General features: G+C 38.8%; 2 protein-coding genes across 5 annotated transcripts in view; one reads left to right on the top strand and one right to left on the bottom strand.

Annotated features, from left to right (window-relative positions):
• Nucleotides 1-4,647, bottom strand: part of LOC137660271 (cytosol aminopeptidase-like) — a 105,941-nt gene extending 101,294 nt beyond the window's left edge. For 3 of the 4 annotated variants that reach the window (XM_068395036.1, XM_068395037.1, XM_068395035.1), the window contains exon 1: nucleotides 4,504-4,647. In XM_068395036.1, the coding sequence (XP_068251137.1) occupies nucleotides 4,504-4,590 (87 nt within the window). In that variant the 5' untranslated portion in view covers nucleotides 4,591-4,647. The remainder of the gene's footprint in view (nucleotides 1-4,503) is intronic. The other variant, XM_068395034.1, reaches the window with a different exon arrangement.
• A 6,494-nt stretch (nucleotides 4,648-11,141) lies between these two features.
• LOC137659481 (putative leucine-rich repeat-containing protein DDB_G0290503) overlaps nucleotides 11,142-26,985 on the top strand; it is a 108,004-nt gene continuing 92,160 nt past the window's right edge. Inside the window, exons 1-5 of the mRNA XM_068394371.1 lie at nucleotides 11,142-11,231; nucleotides 12,030-12,120; nucleotides 17,008-17,143; nucleotides 21,958-22,046; nucleotides 22,449-22,767. Coding sequence (XP_068250472.1) covers nucleotides 12,077-12,120; nucleotides 17,008-17,143; nucleotides 21,958-22,046; nucleotides 22,449-22,767 — 588 coding nt within the window. The 5' untranslated portion in view covers nucleotides 11,142-11,231; nucleotides 12,030-12,076. The remainder of the gene's footprint in view (nucleotides 11,232-12,029; nucleotides 12,121-17,007; nucleotides 17,144-21,957; nucleotides 22,047-22,448; nucleotides 22,768-26,985) is intronic.

Here is a 26,985-nt window from a genome sequence, read left to right as displayed (position 1 = left end):
GCATCAGCCATAGGGTCTAAACATGGAGCTAATCAGGGGGCAGAGGCTCAACGCCACGACACAGCCACATGAATCAGCATCAAGGACATGGGTTGCTCTCCATGGGAACCGTCAATGGCTTAAGAAGTGATGAGTCGGAAGTCAACGAGAAGTAGAGGCTCAGGCCCGTGACACAGGGTCATGGTACCAGCCCTGTGCATCAGCCCCGAGGAAATGAAACACAGCCATGGCTCCCTCCCCAAGGGGTCGGAGTAACACAATCAAAAGCCAAAGAGGGTCAGGCTCAAGGTCACTGCCACATGAATCAGACCTGGAACAAAGGGGGCTTTGTTCCCTCCATGAAACATAGGCCTGTGGTTTCCTCACCATGGGGAGGGCAGCCACTCAGGTGCCACCACATCTCCTAAGAGAGGTGGTGTTGAAAGGACCCTTTCCTTCAACGATGGCTGACATGCGCTCCTCAACTTCATCCTCTCCTTCTTCATCTTAGAAGAAGAGACAGAGTAAGAAGCCAAAGAGGACAAGGAAGAGGAGTCTGAGGAAGAAAAAGAATGCCCATGTATCTTCCTCTTTCTGACCTTCCCCTAAGGCTCTGCAAGCAGATGAGTTAAAGTCTGAGAAACTGTGACAAAGACACTTCCCCAAAGGGTGAAGCACAGGGGCTCCAACAGGAACCTCAACACTGGAGGAACACCATCAGGATGGGAAGTCTCAGACAGGGAGTGGCCAGTTTGAGAAAAGCACAAGAACCCTCCACTGGCACCTGGAGAACATATCCCCAGCCCAGGGGCTCCTACAGAGGAGGACCCACTGAAAACAATGACAATGGGGAGAAACTAACACACCCTTCACCACTGGTTTCACCATGGAGACACTGGCATTAGGGAGCCCACCTGAAAGAGAGGCCAAAAACCCCTTAGGTCACACTCACCATCAGCAATAGCAAAAACAGAGAAGAGCCTCCAACCTCCGAAGGGGAGCAACAAACACCACCACCCCTCGTAGGTCCGAGGGGCCCTTGCTCCTACTACACACTCCCAGGGAAAAGTGCCATAAGAGGAAGCGCAGGGGCAGCAAAAACAGGAGCATCCAGTGAGCGGAAGGAAAAATCATAGCTCTTGTTCTCTCCTTAGAGCATATGTCTGCCACTGTAAGGAGACCACGACCTACACTCAGCAAGAATATAAGTGTGTGCATTTACAACCAATTTAACAAAAATCACAAACTGTAAAGTTCATCCTTGCACAACAAGTGTCTAGCTTTGCACATTCATCAAATTGACTTCACTTCCTGAAAGAAAAATAAAGTTTGCTTGTGGGCACATCAATTAGTCCACTCTCAATGGAGCTGAAAAATAGAGTGAAGAGACTTTGACAGGTAAGTGGGTGGGGCTCCTCTCCCAAGCTCCACCTGCCATTAACTAACTTAACAATTTTAACGGTCATCCAGCTCACACACTGAAAAGTTTCCTTCATGAAGGACAATACATTAGTTTGTATTTGAGTAAGAACAAACTAGAATAGGAAGAACACGATTGTGTAAATAAAAATATCGAGACAATTGTATTCACGGGCAGTAAAACTTTATATACATGCCCGGCTTTCTATGCTGATTTGGGAGGCGGGAGGGGGATGGGATATGATGTTAAAATTTCTTCCCTAGTAAAATATGCTTTTTTCAGACTTTTTCATGTGCTTTGGATAATTCTAAGAACAGTTTTACTAGAAATTGTAAGGTTTTGGACTTGGGGAAAATACGCTCTCATTCTAAATCCTATCAATTTCAAGTACAAATGAATATAAAAATCATTTGAAACATAGAAATATGTCTAAAACCCAAATATTTCCATGGTTACCACAAATGGAGCATGGACATATATTGATAAATTTCATGAGTAACTATTAATCATTCCAGAAATAACGAGAGATGGGTATCATTACAGTTTCAACCAAATTCAGATATCCATTATTTTTTACTTATATTTTTGAGACGATACACATGAAATAATTACTCAAATAAACCGCAAATTAAGGGTTATAGTAAAATTTTGCTGATGAATATTGTTCCCGATTGTTATCCCAAGGATGTACTTACACAGACATGTAAAGTTTTTCTCCAAATGGTATTTTTTTTTTTGTCAATACCTGATCGTCCTTTGTTTTTGGTCATGAAGTATGTGTACAGTAAAAATGCTGAAACCTGATTTGTTTCTTTGTTTCAAGATTACCCAATTAACTGTGATTTTGGAATTCATACGTCCTTCTAAAATACTGCGTGTCAGTAGTTGACTGCCATGGATTCTGTTGGCAGACATGCAGTGGTTGTTACTTCTCATAATTAGCAGTTATTGGCCAGTTTCATGGACATTCCAATGGAACTCCAGAAAAAGTCAATAGGTTTCTGCGTGAACATATTGATCAGCCACCTTCAACATCTGTAACTTCTGATTCTATTTAAGGTACGTGAAGTGGTTAACCAAAATGGTACCGAAATATTTGCCAATTTAGCCCTTAATATGTGTATAATTGATAACACCAAAATACTAGCCAACGGGGCTAATGCACGTAGCGAAACATAGTACGCTTGATAGCAACAGTGAGATAATGTTTAATCGCAAGCGAAGCGAGCATACGGCAGAGCAAAAACCAATAAATAATTAGCTCAACTAAGTAATGAGGTATTTGTAAGATTATGAAGACTGCTACGAACAACTAGACTTCACAGAAATTAGGATGGAAAATCACGTTTACTATGCATCCGCAAGTCTGGAAAACAAAACCTGCACTGTTTTGACCGTGTTTCATTATAATTATCCGATTTTGATAAGTAACTTTTTTTATAAAAATGATTGGTGTATTCAGGTTAGACAGCCTCTTATTTTTCCCATTTTCTATATTCTCCCACTCTAAAACCTCTATTTCCAAATGTGGAATCTCATTATTATAGTTAATGAGGCAATGGTGCACCTATAAATGAGATTATTTGTGGCAGATATAAAAGTCAAATTTGTTGAAAACACAGTAAGATAGAAAAAATATATTTCCATATTAGATATCCGAGGTTGGGTGAAACTATTATACCAAGAAATGTTCTTCAGAGCATTTTAGGAGTTTTGAATGATTATCATGATAATAACTGTCAGAAACCAGTATTTTTCAAATACTAAAGACACTTGAAACAAGAAGATTTTCCTGAAAAGCCATACTGCACAAGGAAAAGAAACTCAGGGATATAACCTAACCTAACTTTGCCTAAGATGCCTGTAACCTCCTCTGTGCCTATCCTATAATGCAGGGTTAGTCTTTAAACAACTAATAATACTCTCTGTGAATATAAGAAATTCCTGGGGTATTTACCAGTATTTGGAATGATTTTGATGATGCCGACTGTCAGAAACCTCAAAATTCTCAAATTATTAGGAAGCCTAATAACTAATATTGCGCACTTATACCGTATCTCTACCAACTGATTTAGGATGTCATGATCTTTATTACTAGATGAGAACCATAGTTCGACAAACAAAAGGCTATAAGGCTAAAGGCACCAACAGTGTAAATAAGCCAGAGAGGATAAGAAATAAATACACTTCAAGATAGTAATGAATGAATATAAAATACCTCAAGTTTAGTAACAACTTTAAAATAGATCTGTCGTACAGTATTTAAATAATGAAGAAAGACTTATGTAAGCACGATCAACATTAACATTAGCTGAAAGCTTGTACTTCTAAGGTTCCACCATTTGTACTCCTTGATTAGCAATATCATTCCATGATCTGGTCACAGCTGGAATAAAACTTCTACAATAATTTGGTGTTCACCTAAAGTACCATTAATGGTTAAGGCATAAATTACAATCTCATCGCACAGTAGTTTTAAGTTAAATCACATAATTTGGTCCACGGGCAGTTGAATATATCATAACGTAGGAGACTTTAAATAGCTAAGAATGTGTACGACAAACGCATCTTGGGTATTATTGTACTGTATTACGGGGCAATGTAACCTACCAGAAAACAGCCCTTAAAGAAAGACAGATAGAAACAATATGTAATGTCTACCTATCACTAACAGTGTTTTACCACCCAATAAATGTTAGCTCAAGTAGAATGAGTATAGTATATACTTTCAACATTTTAGTTTAGGCCAGCATAGACAAGACGGTAAAGTTTTACTGTATTACAGGTACAGATTTCGGAAAAAAAATAGTTTTTTCCCTAGGTTATATTACCCTGTAATACACTACAATAACACCGCCAGGACAATTATTCCATAAAATCAGATAAATCATGTTAAAGTACATAATACTCCTCTTAATGTTGTATATCATCAAAGAATATGGAAAAAAAATATCTTCAAATTACCATAATCGTGTCGTAGCTAATTACCAACCAGGTCTAGGCTAAACAAACCCTGTCAACACCGGATGAGGGAAATCCCCCATCACTCCTACCATTTAAACCTATTTATGAGATAAAACTATTAATTACAAGACACAAATAACCTTATTTTGTGATGTGCTGTAGAATCGTGTACGCAAAGAGGATGTGCTGAGCCGGAAAACTAAATTTCTCGACATAAAATAGGCCATGTTGATTATGATCACCCAGAGAAGTGCACAACTTTCAAGACGATCTTGGGAGATACACTTGGGAAGAAAGTTAAGAAACTTGTTCACATCGGACGCGTTTGCATTAATTTATTTACATAATCCATTAAAACATATCTAATGCCAAATTATTTTGATATAAATGTAATTTTTATTCTTGTATATTAAGTATAATAAAGATAGAATGTATTAGTATTGTAATAAATGTTTCTTTAGAAAGTTTGTGAAAAAGTTGTACGAAACGTACAAAAGTGTCATTGGTGCAGTCAGCTGGTGTTACTTTCAGTAATCATACGTTACTTACTTACTTTATTGAAGGTCAAACCACATAATTGGAGATAAGACCGAAATTACAGTATTTCCGTAAGGAATTATTTTTCAACAGTCAGACTTCGGGATTGAAGTTTAGCCTGAAAGACTGATATATCCCAAGTTTCCGCTGTCATACATCTTTATTGAAGATTAAATTATTCAACAATTATCAAAATTAAGATACCATGCCGGCACACTAGTTAGGTTAAAGAACAGGAATAAACGTGAAAAATAGAAAAGATTGATTGACATGTGATAGTTGTATTGTCTCATAAATTATGTAATGGGAAATATAAATGAAAAAAAATGCTCCCAGTGCGTATAGAAACATGCAAGACCTAGCTAATAAAATTCTAGAATCTTTTAAAAACAAAATAGAAAATGCAATTGGGTCTTTCGCAGATATTTCATATCATATTGGTGCTGGATCTGGTAAAAAAAGATGATAAGATTCAATATTATATATAAAAAAAAAAGATGAAGTCATCAGGATTATTAAGGAGTAAACAAATTTTACGATGACAATATCCTAAGTAAAGTATAATTGGAGTATATAACGTTTCTAATCTTCCCGGCATAATTACACGAATAGTTGAAATGTTTCTAGATTATCAGGAATTAAGTTCACATAGGCATATCTCGAATAAGTCTTTCATTTCAAAAGTATTAGAATATGCCATTCTTGAACATAAGTTAAAGACTCGAAGCATTGCCAAACAACCAGTTAGCAAACAGGCAATTATATTCTACGGAGACAGATGTTATTTTGTTATGTTGCCGCTGTAAGTGATCTGGCGGAAATGATGAATGAGAACAAAATTAATTTTGTATATTGACATATTAATCGATCTTAGTGCCGCTTTTGACAACGTTGTGCATGAATTGCTACTAAATTATTTACGGCCATCTTTGGAGTTTCTAAAAGGTTACTTGGTTGACTACTATACATAAATTGGAAACTCTCATTGGTCGTATAAACAATTAAACAGAATGGTACACCCAAGGAAGTGTCATAGGTCAATTTTTATCTTTATTCTGTATCTATAATACAAGCACAGGTCTATTAAAAGCACTATATATACATGAAGTGAAGTTTACACTATTTGCAAATGCTTCACAATTTTACTTCTACTTGAAAAATAATAACTCAAGAATCTTAGGAAACATTTAAATAAATATCAATAACAATCCGATCCCAACAACTAATAGAGATCTTGGTGTACGACTTGACTGTAATTTGTGTTTCATTGTTCAACTGAATGATGTAGCAAAGAATGCTGGAGATACTACCGCTAGAGAGTAATGGGCTCCTTTGACTGGCCAGACAGTATTACATTGGGTCCTTCTCTCTGGTTACGGTTCACTTTCCCTTTGCCTACACATACACCGAATAGCCTGGCCTATTCTGTACAGATTCTCCTCTGTCATCATATACCTGACAACACTGAAATTACCAAACAATTCTTCTTCATCCAAGGGGTTACTGCACTCTAATTGTTCAGTGGCCACTTTCCTCTTGTTAAGGGTAGAAGAGACTCTTTAGCTATGGTAAGCAGCTCTTCTAGGAGAAGGATACTCCAAAATCAAACCATTGTTCTCTAGTCTTGGGTAGTGTCATAGCCTCTGTACCATGGTCTTCCACTTCCTTGGTTAGAGTTCTCTTGCTTGAGGGTACACTCGGGCACTCTGTTCTGTCTTGATTCTCTTCCTATTGTTTTGTTCACGTTTTTATAGTTTATATAGGAGATATTTATTTTGATGTTGTTACTCTTCTTAAAAATTTAATTTTTCCTTGTTTCTTTTCCTCTCTGGGCTATTTTCCCTGTTGGAGCCTCTGGGCTTATAGCATACTGCTTTTCCAACTAGGGTTGTAGCTTAGCAAGTAATAATAATAATAATAATAATAATAATAATAATAATAATGATAATAATAATAATATCACTTTAGAAACATTGCTTTTGGGAAGAAGTATCTGGATTATCATTCGGCAAAGGAACTTGTGATTAACTGTGTCATTACCAGGAATGACTCCTGTAACTCCATCTACTGCAGTCGACCCAAAGTGCAACTTCAGAAATTACCTAATATACTAAGCAGAGAAGCAATACTGATAAAAGTTGTCACACCCCGGAAAAAAAGGATTACTCCCTTAATAATTGAATTACACTGAATGCCTATCAAAGCTCGAATTAAGTTGAAGATATGTCAAATAACTCATCAATTTATGAGAACCGGGTGTATAAAATATCTAGGTAGATAATTGCTATACACCGTGCAGCCAACGAATCGTGTCGGCACGATAATAGTCACAAATTGTTTCAAGTTATTGGAGTCTAGATGTACAGTTTGGCACAGAAATTCTTGGCAAACCACGCTCTAAGGAAATGCACCCTGTCACACCCTTACTGCGCAGCGACTTCCTGTGTGTTGCCCTGCCCACCACCACCGCCATCTCTCCCAAGTGACCTAGTCCACGGCCACCTAGCCTAGTCCCTACACCAAGGTCTATAGACCTTGCCCTTCACAACATTAGCTGTTTAGTTACTCACCAATCACCATACGCTAAGTGTGTGACAGGGTGCACTTCTTTAGAGCGAGGTGTGCCAGGAATTCCTGTGTCCGATTGTACCTATAATATAGCCTCTAAAGCTTTCAATTATGTTGCCTCAAAACTATATAGCATGCTCCCACTATAACCATCAAAAAGACTGAAAATATTAAAACTTTCAAGAAGTACCTGATGACTTTCTTGTATACTAAGTGTTTCTATTAATGCGGAATATGCTATGATACTTTTTTTTTTTTTTTTACTTTTATCAAGAAAATATACAGTTAAGTATCTGATAATATATACGATAAACAGACATTTTAGGTCATGTAGTGCGTAGGATTTCCTTGAGTGATTGGACTAGGAAACATATCTGAAAGTAAAGACTTGGCGTGAGTCTGTCGTACGCTAATGAATGTAATTTGTGGTGAACTATTATTTATAGCGGAATATAATTTTGTATCTAAAGTATGTGAAAAGTATCTGTTGCCTTCATCATGCATTATGGTTTCTGTATTGTATATGTGTTTCATTGTTTGCTTCAGGTATGTATGTGCCGTTCATGAGTGAATAAAGCCAAAATATGAGGTCTTTGCTAATTACCATAGCAATATATTCACTCAAATCTTAATCTACAATTTTACTGAACTCGAAAGGCCAATGTCAGCGTCAACATGGATTTTCTCCTTCGATCAGAGGTTCACCTACGGTTACAGATGACTAGAGACTCTAGTTGAAGACATTAAACTCCTTACGTACCCTGACTAAATTATTTGGATGGTCTCAGTCTTCATAAAAATGTTGTCTCACCGAAAATTCATGAAATAATTTTTGAGTGCAGCAACCCTTATCTATTAGTCATAATGTGTAAAACCTACTAATGGAGTACTTGCACGAAATCCCCTTGCAATTCGCTATCAGCAGAATGGAGAGTCCGTAGTTGAAAAAAATTCGGGATTTAAAAAACGTAATTAAGGATTGTAATTCCCAGGTTGTCACCACCTGTACACGCCACTGTCACTGATTCAGTAGAACTTGTTGAAGAATTAAATCTGAATCTAGCCATCATGTTTGATTAGTCTATATGACTCTAGATTCAGCCCGTAGAAATTCAGAATCTTATGGTATGACTCAACTCTCACGTTTAGTAGGTGCTGGTGTCTCTAATCAGGGTGCCGATGAAGTGGCATTGGGATCCAAAGCTGTAAGGGTACAGAATATACAAAATATTTCTTCTGTGTCTTTTTCAAGACACCCATGTGCTAAATGTCAAGCACATGAGACAGTGTGTCATAAGTTTAGGATTTTGACAAGTTGTGTCGTTGTACTTCATCACTACTTTACTAAAGGGCGCTTTTCAGATCCTATACTGCAGGGGAACCCTACGCTCTACCTCTACAGGACAATTTGTAGGTCATTTCAGCATATACATTCTAGGGCATTCAGCATTTCATACCACATATTGCTCGTTCATTGCCAAATCCACATTATCGAAACACTTAGAAATTAAAAAAAGTCTCCAGTTTCCTCTAGAAAGCCTTAATTAATCTCTTCAGTTTTTCGGATATCTAGTGAGAACTTATTGTATAGTCTTGTGGCCACATACTCGAAAGCTCTAGATTCTAGAACCTACAATAGATGTATGTCTTGGTTCCAATAATTTGAAACCATCTGCAACGATTCTGGTATCGACGCGATTTTTGGCTGCACAATATGTAACAATTCTCGTAAATATTTTAGACGTCCTGTTCTGATAGCTTGATGGATTATTGTACATACTTTAAACTCACTTCTTGCATAATAGGTAGCCAGTGTAAACCAATTATCCTCTATAGTGCTTGGACTACGTTCTATAATGATGTAATTCTCTAGGCTATGTCTTCTGCTGCTGACCCAGCGGTTTTATCAATCAAAAGTAGTTGCAAGAGTTTCAGTGGGCGGGATGTGGATGCTTTTGGTATGGACAAATCTAAGAGTTTTGTCCGTTCTGACCTAGTCAAATGTCATTCATCAAGTGCATGACTCTCCAAATAATGTTTATATTACATCCAATTCATTTACTGCTCAGAATTCAGTTCTGTCTGTTTGATTTAAAGTGAATAGGTAGGGTTTATCACAATGTACATTTGGTCACAGGAATTCCTAGCATACCACACTCTGAGGAAGTGCACCTTGTCACACCCTTTCTGCGTGGCTAATAACTAAACAGAAAAGTGTAGTGACTAATGAGAGATGGTATGAGTAGTTGGCGGGAATATGCTCAGGAACTCTTCTTCTTCTTCTTTATCTGCATCTTTTCCCACTTCTATGTGGGGTCGATGTTTCTGGCCAGCGTTCTCCATCTACCTCTGTCCCACACTTCATCACCGGTTAATCCCTTTGATCGAAGGTCATCTTTGATACAGTCCATCCACCTTAGCTTTGGTCTCCCTCTCCTTCTCGTTCCCTGTACCTCCATTTCCACCACTCTCCTCCCAATATACTCTTCATCTCTTCTCATGACAAGACCATACTACCTCAGTCTACTTTCTTGGATTTTATCTGATAGTTCTCTAACTCCTGATATGCTCAGGAACTCACCGTTTAGTAATGGTGTGGCAGGGTGCACTTTCTCAGAGCGATGTGTGTGAGAAACTCTTGTGTCCAACTGTATGTCTAACTATACTCCTACAGTTTTGCTAAGAATAAGTCTTAGGCTAAAATTTTCAGTAACTGTATAGTATTGTTACGAATATGTTGGAAAGTTCCCTCCTCTCGTTATCTGTAGACTTGATTTGTGTATTCTTTGTTGGCCCACCATGTTTATCAGACTAGCAGCTGATTGCCATCCGGTGCTGCTTAATCACGCTGATACTCCTCCGATGATCGTCCATTTATTAACAATGAGATCCACAGACTGTTTAAGGAAGAACTAATAAAACCCAGTAGCTCTCATTGGCGTTCACAGGTTATGGTTGCTAAAAGCGAAACGGCTGCTGTTGATGATAATTTTATATTGTTAAAAAACCACGCTTGTTCTGCACCTTTACACAGACATGTTCGAGCATGTAGAATATAAAGTCTATTAATTTTGCAAGTCATTTTCATCGTAAAATCGTTGTTAAAACAGCCTATAGAATAAAGTATATTACTTAGGATATTTTGATACAATAACCGAGGTTTTATTTAATATAAGAAAGATAAAATTACGTAATACATTCATTCTGTACCGAGTGTAAGCAGACCTAACTTGTTAAATCAAAGATAATTCAATCATTTATCTACGGGCTGCAAATGTGCAAGAGCCCGTGCCTGGCCGCAGAGGTCAGTCAATCTGAGAGAAAAAATTTAATTTTTGGGTCGATTTTAGAGTTAAATTGTTAATATTATGGTGTAAAAAATAAACTGTATTCTTGCAGATATTACTATACAACAAAGATCTTATCTATTAATAGAGAATTAAAATAACGATATAAACATTACTTGTTCGTTCATTCTGTACCGATCTTAAGTACTGTACATGCAAATCTTTATTTTAAATCTCATTATATATGAATAGCATACAAATAAATTAAGTTATAATATTTTCAGGTAAATTTCATGAAAAAATGAAAAATATTTGTTCTAATCTCATAATAAAGAATAAAATGAAAGTTTTTGTTCAAATATTGTGCAACGAACGCTCAGACGTCTGACTCCCTGAACTGATTCTGATGTGATTGCTAGATTCGTAATAAATATCGTGAGTTCTAACTATGGATGGTGGTCCATGTCGATAATTTGGTAAGTATATAACATTATGGATGTATGTGCATAGCTTATATTTGAATATAGTTACGATTTATCCCCTGTCCTTTATAGTATTAGTGATCGGGTTGAAAGTAAGATAAACCTACTGTAGACCGAGGTCAGGCTGAATGATTAGTCCTCTGTGCATAGATTCAGCCAGTTTCATTATAATGTACTGTTTAGTATAAATACGATGTAACTTAATTTAATTTTTTTGAGATGTCCTTGGTATTCTGATACAAACCTCATTAATTATATTAATTAGTGTACTGCTGGACCTAGTCCTATTCCAGCCCTAGGTTAGGCTAGTCATCATAACTTGACCCATAGGCTATTCAGGTATATTCTGATGTATAGTTAATAGCTAGATATTTAAGTCTGCACAATGTTCCTCATTAAGAAAATAAGAATTGTTAATCGGGTAATATTTGGTATTTATCTGTTGTGAAGGAAATAATTTGCAAAGTCCGTATTTTTTAATAACTATGGTCGTTTTAAAATGCCAGAAGTTGTGACTAAAAAACATTTTAAATGGGAAACGAGCACCACGTAACATAAGGTTCCCCATCTAACTTAACCTAACCTAGGAGCAATATTCTTACCTACTTAAATACTCCCCTTAGATTGTTTGTTTCCCAACAAGTTAAACTCTTGAAACTACTTAAAAAATATATGTATTTCTGGCAATGAACGACACCAAAGCCGTTCTAAATACCCGAGTATCATTTCTTATTTCCGCAGTGAACAGTAAAATATATTTGTCCTCAAGGTCTTTTTATCAATACATTTCAGGTTGTATCATGTGAATTTAGGAATTTACTACAATACAAGTTTCTACAATGTTCACTCTTGGGAACAGCAAAGAATTATACACAAGGAGTGGGTAAGTTCAATCTTTAAACTGTATTTTTGAAGAAGGTCTAATGACAATTCCTTTAAGATTTTTTATTTATTATTTTATTCTACACAATTATACACTAGTGTATGTGACCCGTAAAAAATGACGGCTAAGTATTTAAATAGATCTTTGAACTATATTTTTGAAGTATCTGTACAGTTATAAAAAGTCCTTTTAGATTTTATATTATTTTATTCTACACAATTATAAACCACTAGTGTATGCGACCCATCAAAAATGACGGCTAAGTATTTAAATAGATCCTTGAACTATATTTTTGAAGTAGCTGTACAGTAATGACAATTCCTTTTAAATATTATATTTATTAAATTCAACATAATTATACAACACTAGTGTATGCGACCGATCAAAAATGATAGCTAAATATTTAAATAAATATGCACACACAGAGGCAACCCTTTTCACCCCCTACCCATAACTACAACCCGTTGGTTCAGTAATTTTCCGTGTGACCCCCTCTCACCAGGGTATGAACACTCCCTCTCCCCCACCACTCGGTGTGACAGGAAGAAAATATTTCTACTGTATATATACCCAGACACTTGCTCTTTATTATATAGGGGTTATGCTTAAAGATTTTAGCAGAATTTCAAGTTTTAGACACTTTTCTCCCATTCTGTCTGATGAGGAGGGTACTCGATAAGGCCAGAACTTCGGTTAACCTCTCAATGTCCCTCATAGCTCTGCTAGGGCATCACGTGTAATGGTTTCCGGATCTTCTGCAACTCCTGACGGAGTCTCCAAGGGAACTCCCTCCACGACACGATCTACTTAGACAACCACATGCAAATATCTTCCACAAAGCCATAGCTTCGCTACTACTTCGCGCCTGGAGACTATACAGTATCTCCTCACTCGGAGAGGATTTTTGCATTAAGATCCGAGCAGGATGTCTGGATACCTGCAGATATCATCAGCAGCAGTCTACCAGGCAAAGTGGAAAGTCTTCTGTGGTTGGTGTATGGAAGGGGTATCCCTCCTCTTGAGGCCACTATAGAGTTCCTCGTGTATTTGCTTGAAGAAATGCGCTTTTCAGTCTTGTCAGTAAAAGGCTATCGCTCAGCCTAAAGCCTCTCCCTTAGAATGGACATTTCCTTATTGCTGGAACTTTATTTACCCATACAGAGTTATGAACTCACCTGTCCCCAGTCTGAAGTGAGACCACCCCTATGGATCGTGGTTCGACTTCTCAGGTCTCTGAAGAGACCTCCCGATGAACCATTACGCCAAGCAACAGATCGCCACCTAACTTGGAAGATGGTGTTCCTACTAGATTTGGCTGCAGCCAAACGAATCAGTGAACTTCATGGTCTCTCATATGACATTGCCCATTCAAGGCCAGGGGGTGAAGTAATGTTCAGCATCGTCCCTGAGTTTGTTGCCAAAACTCGGAATCCGGGAGTGGCAGATCCCCGATTCGACTCCTTCCGGACTTCAAGTCTCGGCTCCGTAACAGATGACCCTGATCATCTCTTACTCTGCCCAGTGAGGAGTTTGAGGCTGTATCTCAAGAGAACAGCAGCCTACACTTTTAGTCAGCTCAGGGAGGAACAAGAGGAGGGACACCAAGAACACCATCTCTGCTTGGATTTGCCCTGATTCTGGAACCTCCTTCACATCCCCCAGAGCACACGATGTCACGATATATATATATATATATATATATATATATATATATATATATATATATATATATATATATATGTGTGTGTGTGTGTGTGTGTGTGTGTATGTATACATATATATATATATATATATATATATATATATATATATATATATATATATATATATATATATATATATATATATATATATAATGTATATGTTATGTATATATATATATATATATATATATATATATATATATATATATATATATATATATATATATATATATATATATATATATACTGTATATATATATATATATATATATATATATATATATATATATATATATATATATATATATATATATATATATATATATATATATATATATATATATATATATATATATATATATATATATATATATATATATATATATATATATATATAGACTCACACAGAGTAATACCTTGAGATACGAGTTTAATGCGTTCCGGGACCAAGCTCGCGTGTCAATTTGCTTGTATCTCAGATTAATTTTTCCTATATAAAATAACTAGAAAAATTAATCCGTTCCCATCCTATGAAAAAAAACCTCTAAAAACACTATAGTACAGTGGAAAAACATGTTTTTAATTGTTCTAATTTACATTTCACGCTCACAAAATAATAAATACCTCTGAACTGGTTATAATGCTCAATAAAATGTAACATTATTATGGAGTTCTTACCTTCGAGACATTCGGTAGCAGCTAACAGCAGTGTGTGTGGAGGAGGAGGAGGGAGAGAGACTTGACGGCAACACGTTCAGTACACAACACTTTTGTAACACTACGTAACATAACCTTAACTTTAGATTTAACTTAATGAAATTAGCAACTTTAAATTTAACTTAAATGAAATTAGCTTACTGTACACACAGTTGAAAATAAAATGTTAATCTTACGTTACACTAAACTTAATTCTAATTTTGTTTTCATTTTAATTTTTTACTTTAATTTTTCTTCCTGCTTGGCTCTTTTTGCCTCGCTTTCACCTTCACTTTTTGATGGCCTTTTTAAAAGAAACCTATCTAGGGATATTTGCTTTTGTCTCCCCTTCAAAATGTTGCGAAAATGACTCACGCAAGTGTCGTCACAATAGGCTAACGCACAACCAGACGCCAGCTTGTCCGGGTGCCTCTTTTCCATAAAATTTAGAAAACTTCTGCCACTTCGCTAACATGTCTTTGATTTCTGTCGCAGAAAGGTGGCCCTCGTCTTCCACCACCTCCTTGCTACTGAGCTCCTGCAACACCTCCGAATGTTGCATCTCCTGGAGTTCTATCAATTCCTGTGTCGTGAACTCTTCCTGATGCTCCTCGACAAGGTTGTTCATGTCTGCCTCGACTACCTCCAGCCCCATGGACTTTCCAAGAGACACGATTTCATCCATCACAATAGGTTCGAGGTCATCAGGGTCTGTCGTATCGAACCTTTCAAAGTCCCTCTCAGCGATGGAAGCTGGCCACAATTTCTTCCATGCTGAATAAAGAGTTCTTCTTGTGACACCCTGCTATGCATCGTCAATAATTTTTAAGCAGTGGACAATATTGAAATGTTCCTTCCAAAATTCACGAAGGGTTAGATTGGTGTTGTCTGTGACATAGAAGCATTTCTTGAACAAATGCTTCGTGTATAGTTTTTTAAAGTTGGAAATAACTTGTTGGCCCATGGGCTGGAGGAGTGGCGTGGTGGTGGACGGGAGATAAAGGACCTTGATGAACCTGAACTCATCAAGAATTTCCTTTTTTAGACCAGGAGGGTGACCAGGGGCATTGTCAAGGACCAAGAGACAAATTATTGGCAGGTTTTTCTCTGCCAAATATTTTTTGACTGGCGGACCATAGCTCAGATTAACCCATTCTTCAAGATCCTTTGGCTCTTGGAAGCATGTAGGTTTTCCGAGTGGTACACCAGCAATGGCTTGACCTTACAGTCTCCGCTGGCATTGGCACACAAGGGTAGAGTTAACCGGTCCCTCGTGGGTTTATGGCCCGGTTGTCTCTTCTCCTCTGCTGTGATGAATGTCCTCCTGGGCATCTTCTTCCAGAAAAGGCCAGTTTCATCACAGTTGAAGACTTGTTGGGGGATGTAGCCATGTTGGGCGATAACCGAGGCAAAGGTTGTGACGAAGTCCGCCGTGGCTTTCGAGTTGGAACTTGCTGCTTCCTCATGGCTCACAACCGATTGTATCCCAGTCTGTTTTTTAAAGTTATCCAACCAGCCACGGCTGGCTTTGAAGGTTTCCGCTGGCGTCGAAGTCTCCCCTCTCTCTACTGCTTGCTTCCCTTTCAAGTCATCATAGATTCTGCTGGCCTTTTCAAATATGATCATCTTGGTCAGGCTATCTCCCGCCAACTGTTTCTCCTTTATCCATAATAAAAGTAGCCTCTCCATCTCTTCGTGAATATCACTGAGCAGCTTGGAAAGGATGGTTACTCCTTTGGAAGGCTTGCTGCTTTTTATAGCATCCTTCTGCTTGAGGATGGTACATATTGTCGATATACTCTCATATTGGCAAGCCAGCTCAGTCACTCTTACACCACTCATGTTTTTCAATTATTTCATGCTTCATCTCGATTGTCATCATGCGCTTTTCCCTTTCACTACCCTGGTTTGTACTCACTTGCTTTGGACCCATTGCTTATTCACTGAATTCTGCACTGATTAACACAGAAAACACGTAAAAAAACCAAACCAAACACTACTGCCGATGCTCTGAGATAAACTCTACGCGACAAAGATCCGATGGGAAAGACCGAGCGATGCTGTCCTGGTGAAAAGCCTCTCGCACGCTCGGCCAACCGGCGGCCGCCTAGGGAGTTGCCTCGTATTTTAAATAATTTTTTATATCTCAGGACAAAAATTTGCTCAAAACTTTCCTCGTATCTCAAATTTCTCTTATGTTTGGACACTCGTATCTCAAGGTATTACTGTAGATAGATAGATAGATAGATAATTTTATTTGATGAAGAATGAGGTATAATACTGTGAAACACTGTTGTAGTGTTATTGCTATTTTTTCTTTTTACCAATCACACCATGACCATTGTCATTTGTATGAGAGTGGAGTTCTTATAACTCAGTGATTTTATTAACTTTATCATACTGATTTTATTAACTTTAAAATGATCTCAGATACACAGTGTTTATTTTCTTTTTTTCTAAACTGAATAATCTTTCAATGTGTTTCCAGGAGAGATGCAAACAGTGAAAAGTGGTCTCAACAGTTTTTAAATGATTCTCAAGATTGGAGTTCGCAATTCTTTACTCCGCAAGATATTCAGCGTCAGCCGGCAGCTTCGTCCGACAGAATCTCATCATTTATGCAGGTATATTTTCTCACCACTGTACTGTAGCTCTTACCTTCTTAAAGGTACTGTGTGCTATTATTAAAGATACTGTGTACTGCTGTACATGAAAATCACCTGAAAATTTAATGCCAAGAGGTTCATGTGTTGCCAGAAATAGGGATGCTGACAGGTGAAAATTCTTAACCCTTTTACCCCCAAAGGACGTACTGGTACGTTTCACAAAAGCCATCCCTTTAACCCCGTGGACGTACCGGTACGTCCTTGCAAAAAAAATGCTATAATTTTTTTTTTTTTCATATTTTTGATAATTTTTTGAGAAAATTCAGGCATTTTCCAAGAGAATGAGATGAACCTGACCTCTCTATGACAAAAATTAAGGCTTTTAGAGCAATTTAAAAAAAGATATACTGCAAAATGTGCTGGGAAAAAAATAACCCCCTGGAGGTTAAGGGTTGGAAATTTCCAAATAGCCTGGGGGTAAAAGGGTTAAGTGGAGATGAAATTATAGATACAGTACTAGATGGTAAAATACAGTAATTGGTAGTTGGTTACTATACATTTGACATTTGGTTACACTATGTAAACAAAGAATTCCTTCAAGTATTGTTATGAGAACATTTTTATTTTTTGTAATTTTTATTTTAGTTTTTTACCTGGTCTGCTAGCTCTCATTGCTTTTAGTTGAAATTATTCACCTTTGGTTTGTTATTTACTTTATTGTACCAAACTAGAGTGTTAGTAACTCTTCTTGATATTTATTTCTTAGACTTAGTTATATAATCCTTTACATAAACCATTTAGATTAGTAAGGTGCAGGTACATGCTCCAAATGCTTTTACACTACAGTACTGTGCAGTATACAGGTATACATGTATAGTAGTGTTAGCCTTTTCCTATGATTGAAATTTGCTGTTTTTACTGTGCTACAGTACCAAAATTTGAAAAATATTTGAATCACATTGTCTTTTTATCCACTTAAATTGTATCTTTATGCCATTATCCACTTAATGTTTCAGTATTTTTCAAGAATGATATATAAATTAGGTTGTAAATATTTGTTCCTACATGTATAGAAACCACTGTCTTTTAAATATGGCTATGTCTTTAGAGGGAGCTGGAACAACCGGTAAATTTTTAGCAAGGAATTTGTGATAGTTAGTGGAAGATATGGGGGGAAGCCACTTGCCTTGTTTACTGTATCACATGATTTTTGTCTTGACTCCAAAGAGTATGGATGTACTCATTGTTGTTCCTCCGACTGTGGGGTCGTTACTTACTTTGCTTGTGATATGTATTCGTTTTATTTTGTGCCTTTTAAAGGGCAGAACTGTATGCAGTCATCCTACTGAAGAGATCAGGCTGCCAAAGAGACTACTCTGCCCATCATAGAGACAGTGAACATCTCTTGGAGCATCACTTGGTTTGCTTGGAATTTCCCTACTTCTGGAGGTAATTTCCTGTTGCTGCCATAGTGTTCGCTCTTTCCTTCGTGCCCAATAGTGTTCGTCATCACCTGCAGGGATGCCTTACGTGCCACTGGGTGTGAACCTTGTGAAGTGCTACTGTTCTCTTCCCACCCTTTCTCTTCGTTGCGCACTTTTCTTCAGGAAGTTATAGAAGAAAGGGTTGGTCATGTAGGGAGTTACTTAGCTTAAATTTAGTTCCTTGGTATTAAGCGATCACTGTTCTCCTTTCGGGAGGAAGTATCTGTATTTTTCTAATAATTTGTACCTTAGGGTTTGGTTAAGCTGATGTGAGTACAGAGGCCAGGGAAATGTTAGGCATTGCGCTTACCTCTCCTTTTTCCTGTTGTGATAAGGGAAGATTCTTCCTTACTGTCCTTCTCCTTTTGGAGTCAACTGTTTATCAGTACCTTTGGGGTCTATTAGTGTTTGTGAGCCTAGAGATATGCTAATAACAATATCAATCATGTTCCTCCTTCAAGGCTGATGGTGCCCAGTTTGATATCGATCGTTACTTCTCGATTTGCTTTTGGGTTTTTTCTTAACAACCAGTACAGTGCTGTACCTTTGGGGTTGGTCAACAAAAGGTGAGACCAGTGTGACAGATAGCTGTTTGAATTTACTCAGGTGAATAGTCCTTCCTGGACTGGACACCAACACCGTAGATGACCGAGCTCAGAAGGATAGGTACTCAGTACGACTTGTCATATGGACACAATTATTATTATGACTACCTAAACTACAGCCCTAGTTGGAAAAGCGGGATGCTATAATTGCAAGGGATCCAACAGAGAAATATGACCCAGTGAGGAAAGGAAATAAATGAACTATAATAGAAGTAATGAACAATTAAAATAAAATATATTAAGAACAGTAAAATTAAAATAGATCTTTCATATATTAGCTATAAAAACTTAATGAAAACAAGAGGAAGAGAATAAAGATAGAATAGAGTGCCAGAGTGTACCCTCAAGCAAGTGAACTCTACCCCAAGACAGTGGAAGACCATGGTACAATTGTTCTCTAGTCTTGTGTAGTGCCACACTACACAAGACTAGAGAACAGTTGTTTAATTTTGGTGTATCCCTTCTCCTAGAAGAGCTGCTTACCATAGCTAAAGTCTCTCTTCTACCCCTACCAAGAGGAAAGTAGTCACTGAACAATTACAGGGCAGTAGTTAACCACTTGAGTGAAGAAGAATTGTTTGGTAATCTCAGAGTTGTTAGGTGTATGAGGACAGACGAGAATGTGGAAAGAATAGGCCAGACTCTTTGATGTATGTGTTGGCAATGGAAAAAGGAACCATAACCAGAGAGAGAGATCCAATGTACTACTCTCTGGCCAGTCAAAGGACCCAATACCTCTCTAGCAGTAGTATCTCAACAGGTGGCTGGTGCCCTGGAAGAATCATATCCGTCTTGAGGAAGCCCTTCTGGCTTTTTCCTCAATGGTAATGTTGTTATTGGGGGACCAGTTTTGTACCTGAAGAAGGCTGCAAGTAGAAGCACACTCCTCCTTGATTTTATGGTTAGTGGGATAATAACTTTGGCTCCCTTTAAACTCAGTGACATTGTCGTTTCTTAAAGTTATGAACTTTGATGCTTCACTGGGAAATTGAGTTCCATCTCCTTAATAGTCGTTTCATAGCTCTTTATCAGTTATGGAAGAGGCATCATCACCTCACATTCCTGCGGGTATAATACGCAGACTTACTGTCCTGTCAACAACCTCGATCAAATCTAACTAACTAACTGACCAATGGAGTACTATAATAAGTGAGCACTACCCCTTGTTTTGGTTCTAGACAAGGGGACCCAAAAAGCAATGTGTTCAGTACTTCAGGTAAGCCTTTTATTTTCGTTCATTGGATTAAAAAGTAAGAAATGAGGAATATACTGTGATAATAAAGAGGAAAATAAAAGATGAAATATTTATTTTGTAAAGTAAATAACAAAAGAAAATGCACTACTCTGCAGCGTTAGTTGCTCTTCACATTGGCAAGTAACGGCATAATTCAGGATTGAGTTATGGGAATTTTTTAAAAGCATCTTATGGGAACCCGTTCATAACGTTGAATTGCCACACCTCATTAACATCGTAACACGAGGACTTACTGTGCTGCACAGTACTGTACTCTGAATTGAAGATGGAGTTAGTGTTTCAGACCATCTTTACTTCTGTACTTTTAGGCTATTTCTGACAGACCCCTGGTTCTCCTTCCTTAGGTTTTTTTTTTTGGCTGCCTAGTAGTTTTATAACTCTCTCAGCTCCAACACGGGACAAGTATACATCTTGTCTAAAGTAACACGTTCAGCATAAGACTCGGAGCGGACGAAGCAGCTGCAACTGTTACTTGTTGGTCGGACAACTGATGCAATGGAAATTCTTTCTTGCAGACTACATTCTGCTTAGAAACAACTTCTCTGACCTCCTTACAAGGTGGAGGATTAGTTGGTCTTTTATATTCGCATTAATCTTGATGTTGGTCCGATACTTCCATCATCTCTTATTGAGTGATAAGTGTTTTTAATTAATAGTTAATGGTTTATACATTATATGTGTTTTTATTAATATTATTGTTATTATTATCATTATCATCATCATCATCATCATCGTTATTGTTATTATCATTATTACTTACTAAGCTATAACCCTAGTTGGAAAAGCAAGATGCTATAAACCCAAGGACTCCAGTAGGGAAAATAACCCAGTGGGGAAAAGGAATAAGGAAACGAGTAGAATACTGTGCCTGTTTGTACCCTCAACTAAGAGAATTATACCCCAAGACCGTGGAAGACCATGGTACAGAGGCTGTGGCACTATCCAAGATTAGAGAACAATGGTTTGATTTTGGAGTGTCCTAGAAGAGCTGCTTACCATAGGTAAGGAGTCTCTTCTAACCCTTCCAAGAGGAAAATAGCCACTGAACAATTGCAGTGCAATAGTAACCCCCTGAGTGAAAAAGAACAAACCAAAATTTTTTTTATCTACCCGTTATTTATAGTTTTCATAACTCTACAAACTTTGAATCCTTAAGTTACACTTTCCAACTCGGCCTTTCAGCCAAAGGTAAAAAAGGATTTGATACAGTCTCCCCTACCTACCAACCACTTAGTACTGCAGCTGATGCTGCAAACATATTCTTATTTTTAAGAATTGGATTGAAATACAAATTACTTTAAAGTATTTGGATTTGTCAGAGTCTATTTGATGTTGATCTTATTTTTAGAAGCAAATATTTTTTTTTGATAGAATTCTGTGTGGAATCCTACTTTGAAATGATATACAGTACTGTAATTTTCTCTTTATTTTTATGAAATGTATCTCCCTAACTACGCTACACAAATTTGTTTTAATCCCAAAAAGCAGAGTTCTAGTCAAGGTAGCACTCGGGGAAATCGTGGTGCTTCACAGGGAGGAATTTCAAAGGGAGATGTTTATCTAGCACGAGAAATCAGGTTTGTAAAAGTTTAACATATTGTTTATGCACTAAGTAGTGTTGAGCTACATACACAGTTTGGTATATAAATGTACTGTAATTTAAAAAGACCACTGAGCAGAGTTGATATTTGCAATATAATATACAGTATATATTAGTAACATTTATTGTATAATTATGCCATGCTCACTCAATTTTCTAAAGAATTTTCTGGTACACGTACAGATGTCAGGATGCCTGAAAACTTTAAATCAATCAATCTGGTACACGTACAGTAATTTTATTTCCTGTAAGTTCATTTGTAAAAGATTGAGATTCTTTGTTATAGATTAATTAGTACTGTAGATAGCTCAAGGAACTTGACTTCTGTATAATCACTCTGGACTTTATTCTGACATACCGAGTTGTGATGTATCTCTAGGTTTGGGTTGCATACTATTTTGTCTGTAATGCGTGAACTGCCGGAACGCTTGAAGGACATAAATGAAGTTTTGAGGGCATCTCAGCAGCCGGAGGAAACTAACTGTTTGATTAAAGAAACGAGTGAAAAACTGGAAGGCTTAGTTGTTGGCCTTGAAAAAAAGCTAACTGACCTCCTGGAAAATAAAGAAAACTCGGACAATTTACAACGTGAAACAAATGAGAAGCTTACAAACATAATTTTGGGCCTAGAGACAAGAGTGATTGAGGCTCTTGCGAACAGTGATATTAAAGATACTTTACAAAATTCTTTGTCAGAGGTAAGTTCTTTCTGGAGCTGTTAAAGTAATTGCCATTAAGGAAATTTTTAGTATACTGTACATACTATAATACTTTATTTCATTACAGTATTTTATCAGATTTTACAAAAAGGATGAGCTTATTATTTAGTCTTTTTGTAAACAAGTGTGTACTACTGTATACATAATAGTTTAGACTCCAAGTGTAACATATGATGCAAGTATTGTTTGTGCTCTTAAGTCACCCAGGATCAGATGTTTATAGATTGTAGAGGCAAATTTTCCCCACAGATATATAAAAGGGTAGTTCTGCTTGCAGCATGCCTTTTTATGGCACATGTTAAGCATTATTCAAGCCTCTTAGCAATTTTCCTTTGGCTCCCCCCCCCCCTCACTTTTCATGTACATCACATCTTACTTTTACTTTTTTATTTATTCCTTTTGATATGTTCCATTCTGGTCTCTAATTTTTTCCATCCCAATTTTTACCTTGCAATTTAAAGTGGTTCATTCAAACAAACCTTACGGTTAATTATTCATGGTTCTAGATAAGGTTTTAGTACTTTAGAGTAATGAATTACAAATTATAATACCAAGATAGTGCAGTACTTGAAGATATTTGCAGCCTCCTTTTTGGTCGTTAGCTGCATTCACTTTTTTATCCTTATGCAATACCTTCATTCCCACTTCCTTTCTTTTCTCTAGCTGTCCAGCCTTAACTTTTCATTTATGGCACTACTGCAGGATTTTTCTGTTGTTGCTGATTGGTACTGAATGGCTTCTTAGGCCTCTATGCTGGGCTTTCATAAATCAAAAAGGACAGCATCATCAGCATAGTCTAGGTCTGCTAAATTCTTATCATCAAACCAATCCAATCCTTGTCCACCATCTCCCTGTTCTACGCATTACAAAATCCATGAGGATAAACAATATAGGTGACAACACATTCCCTTGGAGTACTCTATTGTTCACTGGAAATTCATTTGATAAGACTTCATTAACATTAACTTTGCACTTTCTATGCTCATGAACAGGCTTAATCAAATTTACATAGGTTCGGGCGTAAATACAAACCCTCCGCTATTTATAGGGGTATATTTTCGGCGTAGCTGAAAGATGAGCCATGATAGTTTTAGTGAGGGATAACTACCCCATCCGGTAGTTAGAGGGTGAGGGTTAGGGTAGACTGGCTACCCCGCTCACTCACACCTCTCGGCTGAGTAACCACTTTACTTTTTGGCTTGGTAGAGAATGGACATGCTGCCTTTCTCTCCCGCAAAGACTTGCCTTGATTGTTTTTCTTTCATTTTTTTTCTCGTGTGTGTTTTCATTTATCTTATACATGTATATGCTTGTACAGTATACTGTATATGTATAAATGGAAATATACTTTTATATTGTTAAATACTTGTAACTTGAATTACTGTTGACGACGTATTCGGCGGTCTCCGCCGAAAGGGAGTTGTCATTATTTTGATACTACTCCCCTACCTTGCTGCCCTCCCCTGGGTGGGTGGTTGGCAGGTCCACAACACTCCCGTGTGTTTGTTTCATTACTTGAGTTAAAGTTTATAACAGTTCAGCTCCCTTTTTAGGAATTCTCTTACAAGGAAAGTGACTTATTCCCCGAAGAGTTCATGTTATGCAGCGGAATTATGAATTGTAATTCATCACAACTTTTATTTTCTTTTCTACAGATAGCATTGACGTAGAACACGAGGCCGATGGCTTTGGCCAATATCCTGCGCTTCATGTGGCAGCTCATGAGCTGCCCACATTACGAGGTAGCACTCGTTGCCGACCTTCAACTTAAACAAGGCTTGTTGATGGGAAGCATGGATTGCTTGCCGGGAGGTTCGCCTGCAGGGGTTTGAGAACCTTCCCTTACAAGGGAGTGTTAATCTTCCCGGAGTTGGGCTGGCGCCCCCCCCCTTTCCGAGGGAGAGCTTCCCCACTTCAGCCATTCAGCAACTTTCCCTCTTTCGAGAAGAATTGCGGACAGCTTGATGAGTTCTGCTTTTGTTATCTCGTCGCCGAAGACTGTGCTTCTTCCCCTTGATTGGGGAAAGGCAAGTTCAAGGCTTGTTCTTCCTTCAAGGGAACTTCTCTCTCTCGTTCGCGAGAGAAATTGTTACGCCTATGCTTTTTTCCCATTCAGCTGGGAGAAAGCTTGTCTTAGGCGATGTCCTCCTTCGGGAGAACTTTCCTCTCGTTCGCGAGAGAAAACTTGTAGGAGTTGGCTGATCCACCAGGGGTGGTGGCAGAGGTCTCTCCAAAACAGGTTTTCCCTTCGGGGAACGAGTCTCGTTCACGAGAGAAGACCACCTCTGGGCATTGGCGGTCCCCCCTTACGCTTATGGTTCTCCTCCAGGGGCGGAGCGAGAGCCTTGTCTTAAGTGACGTTCTCCTTTGGGAGAACAAACCTCCTCTGAGTCCTTCGGGCCTCTGTCGCGCTGGACTTTCGAATACACGTTACTTTGAACCTTTGGGTTTCAGTTACGCTGAGCCTGAGACGATGATTACTCTGATCCTTCGGGCTCTTGTACCATCAGTCACGCTGACCCCTCGGTGTCTCGTGACAAGGAAACTTCGGTTTCCCGTTGCGTTACCCTTCGGGTCTTGCAACACAGGTTAACCTGAGCCTTCGGGCTCTCGTGCCTGTAGTCATGCTGACACTTCGGTGTCTTGTGCCAGGGAAACTTTGGTGTCTTGTGACAGGGAAACTTCGGTGTCTTGTGACAGGGAAACTTCGGTGTCTTGTGACAGGGAAACTTCGGTGTCTTGTGACAGGGAAACTTCGGTGTCTTGTGACAGGGAAACTTTGGTTTCCCATAGTGCTGACCCTTTGGGGTCTCGCAACACAGTTTACGCTCGGAACATCGGTATCGCTGAGCCTGCAGGCTCTCATGCTGAACGCTACGCTTGAACCTTCTGGTTCTTGTACCTTTAGTCACGCTGACACTTCAGTGTCTCGTGACAGAGGAACTTCGGTTTCTCGTTGCGCTGACCCTTTGCGGTCTCGCAACACAGAAGATGCTGAACCTTCGGGTTCTTCTGACCCTCGTCATTAAGAGTCTTACTGTTATGACAGAGAGTTTTTGGACTCTCGTTGTGTTAAGCATTTGCGCTCGCGCATCCTGCACTACGTTGAACCTCTGGGTTATTGTAGCAAGGAGTTATCTCCTAAGCGCGCGACCTCTAGGTGTTCACGTGATCACGCTAAACCTTCTGGTTCTCGTGAATCTAGTCACCAAGAGTTCTACTCTTATGACAGAGAGTTTTCGGACTCTCGTCGCGCAGAGCGTTCGCGCGTGCGACCTATCCCATGCGCGCGAACCACCAACTTGGTGCGGGCAACCAACACTGTGCGCGTGAACAACTCTCACGCGCGATCAACGTCGCGTGGAGCGTTTGACAAACTTGGTGCGCGCAATCATCGTCGCGCGGAGTGTTCGCGCGTGTGCGACCAACTAGGCGCCCATGACCAACTTGGCGCACACGAACAACTCTCCACATGTAACCATCTAGGCGCGCGCAATCAGCGCTATGTTGAAACGCGTGAGAAAGTCTACGCACGCAACTATCTCGGCGCGCTTGGCCACCTTGGCTCGCGCGGCCATCTTGGCGCGCGCGGCCATCTTGGCGCGTGCGGCCATCTTGGCCTGAGCGGTCAACACTATGTTAAACTCTCGGGCGCCCCCATCCCAACGGGAGTTAGAGATGAGGTTCCTAGCCGCGCGAGTTCTGACAGAGCATGCGATCATGATTTGCGATCCTCTGCCCCCCCTCCCCCACCTCTACAGCTCTTCCTTGCGCTTTGTCACGCGACAGAACAGCATCGCTCGACGCTCTCCAAGCGCCGGCTCTTGACGTTCTTACAACTCAGTCAAGAGAAGGTTCTCGCGGTTTAACATCCTCTCGTTATCAAACTCGCCTCTCTTCGGTGGCTACCTCGTCCTCGGATGAATTACCGTTCTCCCTTTTTGGCGGCAGGGGGTAACCCTCCTTTATGAGAGACACCCATCAGTCTCTCCAGTCTCATAGGCCTCCATCACCGCCGAGACAGCAGTCGCCCACTCGACTACGCCCAGATCCTATCCCTAAAGGTAAGCCTGTGCCGATCTTGCCTGCCGGGAAGCCTCCCTAAGGCAAGAGTATTGAGAAACTTGCCGAGATTCCTAAACCTTGAGGGATACCTGCTGCCTAGGGGTTTCTGTCTTCCTACAGGTAACTATGACA

The sequence above is a fragment of the Palaemon carinicauda genome, chromosome 20 (assembly GCF_036898095.1).
Source record: "Palaemon carinicauda isolate YSFRI2023 chromosome 20, ASM3689809v2, whole genome shotgun sequence".
Taxonomy (NCBI): domain Eukaryota; kingdom Metazoa; phylum Arthropoda; class Malacostraca; order Decapoda; family Palaemonidae; genus Palaemon; species Palaemon carinicauda.
The sequence above is the reverse complement of the archived record's forward strand: the minus strand, read 5'-3'. Positions and strand labels throughout refer to the sequence as shown.